This window comes from Neolamprologus brichardi, chromosome 5 (genome assembly GCF_056152115.1).
Source record: "Neolamprologus brichardi isolate AB-2024 chromosome 5, ASM5615211v1, whole genome shotgun sequence".
NCBI lineage: Eukaryota > Metazoa > Chordata > Actinopteri > Cichliformes > Cichlidae > Neolamprologus > Neolamprologus brichardi.
Genome location: NC_142108.1, coordinates 20,423,519 through 20,437,549, shown reverse-complemented (window position 1 = coordinate 20,437,549; position 14,031 = coordinate 20,423,519). Strand labels below are relative to the sequence as shown.

Genomic DNA, 14,031 nt, shown 5'->3' with positions numbered 1-14,031 from the left:
GTCCGTGCGTTTCCCTCAAATCCTGGAATTCTGATAAAGGCTCCTCTGACTCGTTGCTTCAGGATCTAATTTGTATTTAATATTTTTCTTTCCCCAAAACAATTCTTTGAGTTATTAGTCTGTGCACACTCTACCAACCAGGGCTGATCGAGCATGCTCAAGCCCTCAGGGAGGATTCGCACATATGTTCAGCTTCAGTGCTTGACAGTGGGCATGCCTGACGTTTGGTGGGGGAGCAATCTTTGCTGGCGCTATTGTTGTAAGCTAACAGAGCTTTGATCGGCAGCTAGGGTAAACCAAGCTAGCTCGAAAGCAACGTGGTGGTTGCTAACATAAAAGATCAACTTCTCCTTCACGCTTCACGCACAAGCAGCTACCGCGCTCTCACGGGATGCCCTCATGTCGCGAGCTGATTAGGCAGCAGCTGCGGCGTTCTTCGTTCACATTGGGCAAAAGTTAAACTTCTTCCAACTATTCATCACGAGCAGCATCAGTAAATGCACGACTCAGCCGAGCAAGAGTTAGGACGGCATCCCGTTTAAAATGAAAGAGAGCTGACGCTTCAAGCCTGCGTTATAGATGTGTGACTCTTTCCTTTGTTTAGCAAGCAAGGAGAATCAGTGCGGACGCTTCAACAGTCTGGAATATGTGAGCGGCCTCTGGGTGAGTGCGCGCAGCAGTTAGGTGACAGATCTGTTTAAAGTGTAATGACTCACTAATGCACATTTTTGCATGGTTAGTACAAACATATTGGATTGTAATATCAGTCATTCTGATTGGAAACTCAAACAACATCACGTCTATCTAAAAATATCATTTGACTTTACTTGCATTGGAAATTAAATTTAACTGTTATTTCTAGCTTACATTCAAAATATTTCGTCCTGGGGGGGGGGAGGATCAAACAAATTTTTTTGTGTTAATTTGTAGAGCAAAATGATTCGTTCTACATCATGATTCAAAACAATCAGGGGAAAATCACCTCCATTTATCATGAAAAACTTGTTTCATCACTTGGAGCATGGTGAGCCACTTCTTTCATCGGGGACTGAGAGAGAGAAGGGGGGGTAAAAGTCATCTTCATCCCTGAAGATTACGTCCTGAAGGCTATGCCCCGTACATTACCCTCTATGCCTACTCATAGAACATCCATATAGCGAGGGACCTTTACTTTAAACTCAAGTGCTTCTTATACACGGAAGTCTACTGGGAGCAATCCTCCTCTCGATTCATTACCTCCAAGAGGCAGAGCTCCTTCTGTTGGGCACCATGACAACATGGCATTGCTCTTTTCCCTCCAGCCGTTGTAAGGGGGTGTCAAAACGCAGGAGAAAAACTGCACTGCCTTCAAAAGCACCGAGCCAATTTAAGGTTACATGAATCACCGGGTTTAACATTTAACCTAACTAAGCAACCGGAGAGGAACAGACACATTTTTGAAACCAACCCAATCACTGGGCTCTAAAAATCAATCCTGCGGCGTGTCGTTTAAACAAATGTGTGTCTTAATAAAGATTTATTTATAGTAAGATCAATTATACAGCGGCAGAGTAATTTGCAATTGACAAGTTTATCTTAAAAGCTAGGCAACAATTTTTTGCTTATTAGCTACGAGGGAATAACGCAATACATCTCAAGAGGTGAAGCCAAAAAATAAAAAAAAATTAAGAAACTAAAATCGCTCGCAGCGCCATAGCCGAGGGTTAATTCAAAACCAAAATAAACAGCCCTGGCAATCAAGAACAGTGAGTTACCTAATCTTGTTCTGTATCCTCTAAAGTACTAATTAAGTTGGATCAACATAGCAGTTGATTGAAAATGACACTTCATTCACTTCATTATGTGAGACATGAGTGGAAAGATTGCTAATGATCATGGGCAACCTCAGTGAAGTGGAATAAAACAGTTAGGCTGAGGGGAAACATAATCCACACATATCAGACAATCCCAGGCTCTTCCAGTTGCTACAACTGCTTGTCGGGGTGGCTTTCATCCAAACACCCATAACCGCTGCATGAAAGACAGTAGGAGCTCTATTCATATGAAGCACTGAGCTATTAGTAAGTTATTACTGTGAAAAATTACTGAAATGCAGAGCCTTTAGCTATGTTATTAATTTGCGGAGGTGGACTACTAGATCATCTGAAGGATTATGGTTTCAGCGTGTGCCCTTTACAGCATTTTTAATTTCACCAATTTTGCAGAGTCATTCTTTCCCCCCAAACCAAAATCATAAGTTCCTACAGTGATCAATGGAAGGACCATTTAAAAAAAAATTAACAACGACTGCTTCAACAGTCTGAAATGACATACGAGATAATTCAGCGACTACAGAAAATCTCATAATACAACTGGGGGGGGGGATTTTCTTTGGGACGCTGATCTATAATTTTCCCCAACATCTAGTGCTGGTATTTCTTCACTGTGTTTTTCTTTTCCGTTTCTCATTCTACACACTGTTACAGGGGATCAGGCGTAATGCTTCTGCAAATGCACGTTAAGGTACTCCAACTGTTGTGCTGTAATTAAACTAGAACAATAAATCCACAAGAGACCAATCAAAAGCAAACTACTGCATATATTGGCCAAAAACATAAAACTTATGATGAAGGAAGCCAAAGAAACTAACAGAGATGATGTGAAAACCTGCAGAGATATAAAAAGGGGAAAAATGATGCATAGCTATGTTCCTGTGGGAGTCTTACAGTGAGTATGATATCATCCCTCTTATGAAAAATGCCTCCATGAACACTACACGAACACCCCCCACACACACAGACACACACACACACACACACACTCACAGCATGCCTTAAATAACTTTTAATCAAATTTCAGGGTGCAGGTTTCGAGGCTACTTTTACTGAGGTTCATAATCCAAGCACACAGGAAGGTGATGTGTCATGTGCTTCACTCCTCAATGCATTAGACTAATATGTACAAAGTAAGGGGTTAGCACCCTCTTATGGAAAATATGAAGCAATAATGAATAATTATTAAAAGCCAACTCGCATCACTGTCACGTGTAGCCAGATTTTTTTAGAGAAAAACAAAAACTGTGCAAAAATCAGTCGTCTTATTGATAACGCAGGCGTGTTTAAAGAAAAAAAATATCTGATCATCAAAAATTACTTTTTTTTTTCATCACTATGTTTTATTTTTGCCTGAGAAACATCATTTCACATTCTTGGAACGCCCTCACTCCTAAAGTAATCACACTGGTGGCACAATGCTCCTCTATAGGTTACGTTCAGTACTCGTGTGTCTCGCTCACAGTGCTAGTCTATCTATGCAGTTGCTTCTAGCTTCAGGCTAGCCCGACTGTGTGCGTTTCTTTTTACACTCACTTGCACAGAGCAAATGCCTTTAATAACCATTTAGCTGCTAAGGCACGCTCCTCTGTCCTCCATTCACAGCCTTAGCCGCTAATTACCTTCCTCAAGTAATGGCCATTTCTGTATTCCCTCAGTTCTTTCCTTTTATTTTTTGTACAATCAGCCAGCTGTCTTGACTGGTAGGAACTGGTGGTCTACACGGACTTGAAATGAATGTCCAAAAATCAAAACATGTCAGCCAGTTGCCTATCTTGATAGTTTTTTTTCCCTTATTTTATTTTTTGGCCACCATCCCAGCATAGAAAAACCCAGATACCCAATTACCGGCCCTTCTCTTGCCAACCATGAACAAACAGCATATCAACACAAAAAAATGAGAACTTTAGCAAGATAGTTATAAAAAGAAGTATGTCAATGGTGCTGCAGGCTGTTTATTAACGATACCTAACATACTGTCAAAAAACAAAGCCCTAGAATTTAATTGACCAAAGACGCACGCCAACCCCAGCCGGATGTTCTAATTAGAAAATAAGAAGGACCTCAGCATGAATATCAAGATTGTGTCCCACAGGAGTGTGGACTCAGGTGTGGTCAAAAGATGTTCCTGGCAAATAATTTACTAGTCTTTTAAATGGGAGGTGGGATGGCGGGAGAGGGACTAGCTGCATAGCCTAAAAGTAAGAAATCATTCAAAAAGGAAACAAACTGATATTAGCCATTCTGTTGCAGTCTGCAACAAATAATCCATAGCACTGAGATTGTTAGTAACGACTCAAACAACTACACATGACAAATGTTACTGAAATCTGTTAGTGTGTCTCAACAAAAAAAAAAAAAAAAAAAAAAAAAAAGAATATGAGCGATATATCAGCTTTATAAAATCATCAAATATTCACATTTGACTTAAAAATCCTATATCACTCGTGCTCCATGTACAAGGTTAAACCAACTGGCAAAACAAACATTTCAGTTTTCATTCAAAAATACTTTAAATGTCACTGCGAATATAATATACCCATTACCAGGCATTGCTAGCAGCAGCTAGCACTTGTTTCCTCGCAGGTTAACGTCCGTACAGGAAGAATGTGGTTACGCATCATTTGGGTGACCTGGTTATTTCACTTTAAACCCATGCAGCAGACACTTTTCATTTTCTACATCCAAGTACTGCAGAACTGTGTTGATTAGCATGACTAATACATGTTTACATTTGGTCTTGAAGAAAACAAACAAACAAACAAACAAAAAAACCCATCTGATGCAGAGGTTTAATAAAATGTGGTCAGTAATTTGTGCCAATATTTTGATTTGTCTTGTTTCTGTTGTCATTTATTTGCCCCTGTGGTGCAACAGAAACAGATATCATTATTGGAAAAAGCTTAAATGTTCTAAGGCTTTTCAGCTTTTTATTCATGTCTATCTCTGAACATTTAACCAGCGTAAAATTGATGTGTGGCCCAAAACAAAAAGAAGCAAAAAACGGTTGCTCTCATCAGTATTTTGTCACTTCATTTGCTAAAAGGCAAATTTCTAATTTTGGTCGATGAATGCATGACAGGACAGAAATACCAATGAAGCGCAAGACACAGTTACAGTGTTTTACAAGAGTGGTGGACCATCTAAACGAAATCAATTATTACAACCACTAACATCATTGGAAAAAAGAAACACACACTCTGACCTTTAGGGGAAAAGAGCAGAAGCACCATTTCATGCAGCAAATGCCATATATTTGGAGTGTGGCCATTACCGAAGGTACAAATTAAAGTCATGTCAGGTATTTGTGATGTACCGCCTCACTTAATCCTTGCTACAGGTGATTTTTCACCAGGCTTACTGAGCCTACTGCCATTACACATTGGCACAAACACAAAATACTAAGTGGGCTAGGGCTGTGCCACATCATCTCCTCTATGATAATCTTGATATAAATGTATTGTTGCTATGGCAATGGCATGCATTCACGCAGCTTTGCACGCAACAATGAGACAAGCCCAGGCATGTCTGACAGCAAGACCTTCTGATGACAATTTCGCACCTATAAAGGAAGCCACCTCAACAACCTCGCACAGAAACGCAGTCGTTTTTAAATTATGCACGAAAATTGTTTCCAGCATTAGTGGGAACAAAGTCGTTTCAGTGCTTGAAGCCAAAAAAAAAAAAAAAAAAAAAAAAAAAAGCACACCGTCAAGCACGACCAGGCTATGAAGGAGAAGAAACTAGCAGCTGGTGATGTGTGACCCAAAAGTAAACAAATGAGTCAACCAAGCAACACTTGCTGCACTCGCTAGTTGCATTCCATATGACAGGAAGAGCAAATGGTGGATGGAAATTACTGATGTGAAAAGCAGAGCTTTAAGCAGCAAAGCTCAGCCCAAGACAAAACATCACAGGTAGAGAATATTTCTCCGTTTTATTATGTGACAATACTATATCAGAGTTTAGTTTAACAATAAAGTAACTCAAGTGTTAAGTAGTCATGTTGTATTTGTACTTAAGATTTCCATGGAAAACATCATTTAGGCTACTTTTGTGCTTACATGTGACTTGAGCTGTGTCACTGGATATAATGCTGTGTCACTGCCACCACACTCTAATGCTGCTGCTGGAACCTCTTTTCACTAGATTCACACTTCAAACTAGGAAGTGTGTCATCAAGTAAAAAGATGGAAAATGCCCTGTATTTGGCTACATTTAAAAAAAGCTGCTGCATGTAAGCTGCAAGCAATAAGTCTAATTCTTTATTTGTTTCTTAATCAGAAGTATCACGATATAATTTTGAGGCTATAATGCCCACCGCTAAAGCAGACCAATGCCAAAAACCCTGTATATGGCATAATGTTGCATCATTATCTAATTAAAGAACCAAAGTTGTTTATATGATCACAGTTAAAATGTGATCAGGGGTTCTGTTTTTGTAGGCTGCACAGAAAACAATGCCATATCTGAAGTGACCAGAACTCCTAAAACAGGCACCACACACCTTGTGGTGAAAGAGCAATCACGCTTGGATAGTCAAAGCAGGCATTCTTTCCACTGCCTTTACTCGACAACTGGGAGAGACGAGGGCCACAATCAGGAGTGACATGAATACCAAACAAACTTGACTCCAAAGTAGCCACAGTTTGTTTTTGTTTTTTGTGTTTTTATTCGCACAATTGTCTTGCCTAAAACCACAAGAGTCTAGGCTCACAACTGGAGCGCCGAGGACAAAATATTCCATCAGTATATTCATTTGCAGAGCCACGATACACTCCACCGGCAGAGGGGCCGAGTTAGTTATTTGCAAGGTGGTGTTTTTGGAACTTGGAACCTGTAAATACGATTTTACCGAGTGCTCCTCCCTTCCTGAGCTCTTCCAGTAAAGTGCCCTCCATCAAATCACATAACCCCTATTTCCCATCGGAGCTGCTTGATGGCCTACAGAGGGCTATGTTTGCGCCGGGGTGTGGACGTGTACAGCTGAATGAGAATGAATGCTTTGAAGGAACAAACTGGATATGCTTATCAATTCACCACCACAAAAACATCTTCTGCTCTGCATACAACTGTGCACACATTTTGCATCCGAGCCCAATAAACAGGAAATTTAAAGACTTTTACCATTACAAGCAGTGCCAAATGTTGCGTGCTATAAAAAGAAAACAAATACCAAGTGCTCAGCAGGTACTCAGATACATTAACTCATGGTCTTGTAAAGTGCTGATGATGAGTCAAATAATGAGCCATGCCATTATAAATGCATAAAGCCCAGTGCTTTTATACCTTTTCTTCTCCCCTTACAGCAAATTTGGACACCAGAAAATAGGAAAAATTAAACTCTTAAAGCATTTAAATACAGCTTTAGCTTAGAAGTTGATAAAATATGCTTCTGATAGTTTAAAATATTATACCGTGACATACCGTTTTAAATATTTTGATACATTATTTGAGCTCAGCTTCTTTCCTTATTTACAGGTTTATAACTCTAAAAACTTTCCTCCAAGACTACCACCCAAAAAGATGTGATATGCAAATTTATACCCAACTGTGAGATTATTTACAAGCATAAGAGTGCACAGAATGAATCATTCATTAAAGTATACATCAGACAGTTCACTGAGGGCTGCTATATTCATCCATCTTCCAAATGTGTTAAGGTAAACAGCTAAGAGATTGCAATACAGAGTAAGCAAGTCTTCTCAAAAACATTTATTTAGATTAAAAGCAAAGCACCAATAACGCGGTTAGGAATTAAACAATTACATTTTCATAGCACTGCTGACAACATCCATCAGTCCTAATCTATACTTTTACAAATGAGATAGTTAACTCATTATTTCCCGTTATGAATCTGAACATAGACTCGCTCCACAATATGTCACTGCTGTTCACTCCAGAGTGCATTTGTTTAATTGCTCTTATTAAAAGCATACATCACAGGCATGCCATTATATGAATCATAAATGCTTTATTAAACCCATTTTGCTATAGCGAGGAGGGGGGGGGGGGGGGGGGGGGGGGGGGGGAAGCTTGCTGGCGAAACAGCAGGAAATAAAATGGAAAATGGTGGGTAAGGCAGAAAAGGTAAGCAATTTCCCCTCCTACTTAGGCTCCAGCCAGAGCATAAATGAGAGTTCACCTGAATAGGACCAGTAGGGGTCATCAACTGTCCTCCTCTCCCTCATTACGCCTGTGCCTCCATAATGGTTGCCTCCAGTGTGGTGACCCGACGCGACTGTGGGAGAGAGAGATACAGGTCAGAAAACTCAACAGGGAAAAGAAACATTTCTTTTGCAATGCAAACACATACTATGACAAAGCTCCTGTCCCTGCAGCAATTCAGTCTGGATTTTTACTAGTTCACAAACCACTGAAAGGATTTCACGCATAATCAGCCGAACACAGATAATTGCAATAAAATCTCCTGGTTTTCTATTTGAATCCGATTTGATGGATATTAATCAGAAGGCTTGTCAGTCGATGTTAGCCAATCAAAGATATATTCATATCTGCGTATCTTGCTGGTAGACGCATTTTTGTGTGTGTGCAGCACTATTACTAAAATGATAAAAACCACATCGTTTTCTTTTTCCTCACATAAATTGTTGGAGGGACACATAGATCACAAGAACACAATTAATAAACCGGCACAGAGCAAAGCCAGTATTCCCCCATGCATGAGCTTTACTTGGCCACCCAAGAATAATACATGCCACCAAAATATAAGTGGCCTGTCATTTTAGCATTTCTCCATTTTTTCTTTTGACAGAACTGGAATAATGTGCTCTTATTTGTGCACTAAATTTTCACACTGTCCATCCCTAGCTTTTCTAGTCCTGTGGTCCCCTGTCAGCAGGCTGACCAATCATTGCTGTGGTAGTCCTTGACATAACTCAGCTACCTCGCCAAAGAAGTGTTGCATGCAGACGGACTCCAGCTCCACTGTTTTAGACCACAGCCGGAGAAGGTAGTCCTGTTTCTCCTCTGCTGTGAGCTGGAGGGTCACTAACCAGAACTGGATTAATCCAAGCTCACGGAGGCTCCAGAGCAGAACAAGGACTACCATGGTTAGATGAAGTACATAGTAATGCAGTGGGGACTCTGTACATGCGATAAGAACCTCACTGAAGAGGCAGACACACACACACACACACACAGAAAATACTGTTTTACTTTGTTTGTGTTTTTGCCTGAGATATCTAAAATCCTTTTTTCCCCAATCACTGTTGATACACACATCAGGTCAGACTGCCTTGAATGTGTGTTTCAAATTGCAGCTACTCTAATCATTTGAGTTTGGTAATGATCACCATCACCAAGTTTATCCTCCAACCCACTCTGGTGCCTCCTACACTCTTGCAGTTAACATTAATCACAAACTTTACAGTAGCAGTTGGTCTAGAAAAGAAACAGTTTAATTAGGCTGGACTGTCATTATGCTAACAACATATGCATGGATCTAACAGTATCACAGCAGCTTTTGAGCTAAGCTCCAGTAACGTTCAGACTGCCACATTGCTAGGAGTGCAGACAATTGGTCCCAAACTGTCTTTCACTTGTGGAAAATTACCAGCAAGAAATCAAAAACACTCAAAACACAATGGTACAACAACATTAGGGGGACAAATTGTTCTTAAGCATACCTACTCCCTAAAGTATGAAACCCCAAACTACAACAACCAAACTCATTGGGGAAAAAATGCTGCAAAACAGATGCAGCCGGAGGGCTAGGGTGGAGGGAAAAAGATTGTCTAGTTGAAGCTATTGTGGGATGAGCACACCTAAAAATAAGAATGTTTTGTGTTGCTTTAAGGATTCAAAACCCGCTGTAGGTTTCAAAAGGTGGAGACGTGGTAATTCTGGTTCGCTGTTGCTTCAAAGATGCAAGAAAGTGGGTGAGCAGATCGTTTCTGTGTAGGAACAGCAGGGCGAACTAAAAACAAAACCAGAGACGACAATCTGCTCGACTGAAAATGGAAGAAGCCACTGTTACTTCTTTCAACATACTTTCTGAATCCACTGAGATTATCCATGTTGTATTAGTTTTTGTACAACTGGTTGGTATGTTGAGTATTGTGTTCTCACCACTTTACATTCAATTGGACACAACAGCTGTTAATATCACTTTTCAAATGCAAAAAACATCTATTCATCACTTCATTCTCACACAACACTTACTAAAGAGTAAAGAAAACAAAACAAAAACAAACATTTAGCACTTAGATCACAACTTAAAGTGGGCATAATTTGCTCAATTGTACATCCCCAGTCTTGTTTGGTCTGGGATTTTATTTGATTGTTAGGCAGTGATAAAATGACAATGTTTGGATAAAGCTTTTTCTTTTGGATGAAATTATAAATGCTACATATGGGTAATTTTAGCCTATTCATAGGCTGCTGCTAGGTAACATGATGACATCATCATGTGATAGGGACAGGAACCTTCAGGGGCCTAAGCTGTACCTGAGCGCAAGGTCTGACTGTGTTCACAGATACTATAATAGACCATCAGACAGCATTTGTGTAAGGTTTTTTTTTTGTTTTGGTTTTTAAGCAGACACTTTTCCCCTCAAACAGTGCTTTGTTGAAGCACCTCTTCAACAATTTTAGTTTCAGCCTCTCTAAGGTCTTTCTCTTATGAAAAACCTGGTGGTGGGGGAGGCTGGGGGCAGTGCCACTCTAGCCCCACCCCTGAACCCTGACTAAAGGGTGTTTTTTGACCATAAAGTCCATCTCCCAAGAGCGACTCCCGGTCCCCGCCGGCATGCCTACACCACAGGATCTCTGCGGCTGCATGCAGGAGTGAAGAGAGGCCCAGAGGCAACAGACTCACTTGCCTCAGGGGGCCTGTAGAGCAGCTACAGGAAGGGAGATGAAGAGCAAAAGCCGACAGCCAAATGTCACGTGCCACTGAAAGCGGCTGGTTGAGAGACCCTGACCGATTTGGAGACGAGGGCGGCTGGAGGTTATCATTAATAATCCTTTCACAGGTTCAACTGCAGAAATCCTATGACTTTTAATTCTTCTGTATGGATCTTGTTGACCAAGTGACTCTCCCCCCAAAAAGTCAACTTGGCTGGAGCTGAACAAAACAGGTTGGGCTTTCAGGGAGCGGCAGAAGTGCACCACTGTAAAGAAAAGCACTTGCTTTCCAACACAAGAAATTATCTTGTTATTACAATAATCGTAAATGAAGTGAAAACTCCATGAATCGCTCAGCCGTATAAGAGCTAGTGCAAAGGAAGAACCCAGATATTTCAGCACAGATCTGGATTACACAACTGGCCTTGTTGGCAACTGTGCTCTTTTAGCTGGTCCATGTGTGCCACGCCAGTGAACGCAAAAACGAAAAGCTGGTTATAATAAAGCAAGAAGTCAAAGACAAGAAAACATAGCAACCCACACCCAGTATTTGTTTATTGGTTTAAATAAAAATCAGTCTGAAATGACACAATTTCTGACTGTCCACTACCATTACACTTCAGAAAAGCTCTGGCCTGTGGGCATGGTATGCGATCAAAGCCAATTGTAACATAAGCCATGAGCCACGCAACATGCCAACAGTTAGAATTTTTCTTTTGTTGAGGGGACATTACCATCAAAAATAAAAAATAATCCACTGTGTCTTCAGTTCCTCACATGCTGAGAGTGCACTAAGACTCAATTGCATTTGCTACTGAAGCCAACAAAGAACATTTGGCGTGCTCCGCTCGTGGCAGAGACGTTTTAGAGTTAGCAGAAGCGGCTCTGGCAAGTAAATAAAGGGGCAGCCTATAAGGCAGCTGCTAATCCTTTGAGGTTGAGCCAAACTAGCCGCAAGGTGGGCATTATGCAAATGTGTAACATAGTGACGTAGATAGGTCTCAAAAACAAAACCTAAATTACAAAATAAAAGGCAGTGCAGCAGCACCTTTTTTAAAGGAAATAATACCCCACTTTGCCATGGAGTTTGGGTGTTGTAATTTTGCAGATTTTTTTGCATTAAAAGAACCTCGAAAAGCATAATATGGACACTTTAAAAACTCTGTGCATTAGCTTCCTAGCTTTATTTACTAATAGACTGAGAAACAGATCGTATTTGTTTTAATGAATTTTCTCACAAAAATCAAAACAGAAATAAAGCTTTAATGTCTCAATTTGCAACACAAATGTGACAGGATTTCCCGGCTCTTACTGTATTAAAAGACGCAACACTGCATCAGGATGTCGTAACAATAGCTATTTAATATCACACTTGTTAGTGTTCTCATGAGGTTAAAGGAAACTTTGAAACAATAGCAGAACTCCCCGGAGTCCTGAAACCGAACCACATTTAGACAGTGAGTTGTAGTTGGCTTGATCAGCATCGCCGCTCATCGAATGAACACACACACACACACACACACACACACACACACACACACACACACACACACACACACACACACACCCCTCCAGCCACTTAAGACAAGCGGAGCTCTTACTAATAGTTGCATCATTACCGAGGATTAATTAAACTAAGCACAACTTCAAGCCAAATCTTTTCTTGCACTTAAAGCCAGTGCATTACTGTCTCCAAAATTGGTTTCCACTAAGGCGTGAGCTACATACACACCATTTTCCAAATCAAATTCATTGCTTGGAGGGAGGTCACAGAGGCTACATAAGGAAAGGCATAAACAGCTTCTTTGTCTTTGTCAGATGTACCGATTTACCACGGGGAGTCACGGGTTAATAACAAGTGTGAAACAGAGAGGCAGGGAGTCTGTGAGACTTGGAGCATATTTGAAGGCAGGTTGTGAAACAGGAGGGCTGCACCGTCTTTGATCAGAGAGCATAGGAGACAGCACCATGTCAACAGTTTACACACATCCATGTCAGCCGTCCCCTGTGGGCAAAGGATTAAAGCCACAGCATCTCTGATAGAGCAGAGCAGACAACACAGTCGGTGCTGGGCCTGAAGGAGACTGAGGAGAACCGTGCTGCAATTAAACAACATACTTAAATGCGGAAAGCACATGTAGAATACAGGTAGTCAAAGAAGATATTTTATATCATATATTTTTGGCCTGCATCGCCCCACCCCCCACCGTTTGGAATCTCACAAAATAAAGGCTTCCAAACAACTACATAACAACAGTACACTGTGTAGCCTACAGAAACAATTTTTCCCCCCTTTTTCATCGCCCCGAGGGCAGTTAAATCATCTACACCACCATTAAGCCCTACTATTTGTTCCATAATATCACACTCAACAACAAGCCAAGAACCCCTGAGAGCTCTTGAAAAACAGGAGCCTAACAACAACCACAGGAGCATTTAACTTGCATTAGTCATTGGGGACAGAGATAAAATTTCAATCTCATCACCAGCATTAGTATCAGGTATGTGAAGGATAGTCGGGCTAGCACATCTATGTCACCAAGAGGATTATTTGAGGATGGATTAAGCTATCAAATGCATCCTGAGTTGCAATGTCTGTGTAATTTGGATAAACCGTGACAGAGCGCTGGTGTGTTTAATGAGGTAAATTCTATCATCTATGACTGAAATGCACAGCGAAACTATCTCAGTTTATTACTGTAAATTGCTTAATGCAGTCAATTAATAAACTGACAAATTCTCTGCACAGAGAGTTTTTGTCCTTTGCCTGTTATCGAGGCAATTACACATGTATGGAGAACCAAATGTGCCAAAATAAAATACTACATCTTTTTTTTAAATCATTAATTTTCTCATATTAATTAAAATATCAGTGCATTAAAAACATGTTGAATTGTTTCACTATTTAATAAATTATTTCATGGTTCCTGTGCTGCAGTACAACATGAAATAATTTCAACTGTCACTGCAGCTCGTCAGCAGACCCAAAAGACTGCATAGCAAGTAAAGACGGACCATTCCCAGATAACGGTCTGATACAGTGGGTATCCCAGTGGTATAGACAAGTTTGAAATACTACTGTTTGTGTCATCAAATACACTTGGCTGTGCGATATGACCAAAATCTCATATCCCGATATAAGACATCTATCGTCCCAATAACAATATAAATCACAAAAATGTAACATTTTCTGTCAATTCTGTGAATCTCGGGCAGCTCGTCTTGCGGGAAGTGTTTCCAGTTGCGCGTCGTGTACCTGGAGTCAAGTGTTTTAACCGATGCATGAAACGATACATTTTTAGACATAAGTTGTAACGGCCGCCGTTTTCTTTGTGAGTATTTATTACACGGC

At 40.5% G+C, this 14,031-nt stretch overlaps 1 protein-coding gene across 1 annotated transcript in view; it reads right to left on the bottom strand.

The window, feature by feature from the left end:
* ca16b (carbonic anhydrase XVI b) overlaps positions 1-14,031 on the bottom strand; it is a 114,578-nt gene that overhangs the window by 79,716 nt on the left and 20,831 nt on the right. The window contains exon 2 of the mRNA XM_006783103.3: positions 7,957-8,052. Within this exon, the coding sequence (XP_006783166.1) occupies positions 7,957-8,052 (96 nt within the window). The remainder of the gene's footprint in view (positions 1-7,956; positions 8,053-14,031) is intronic.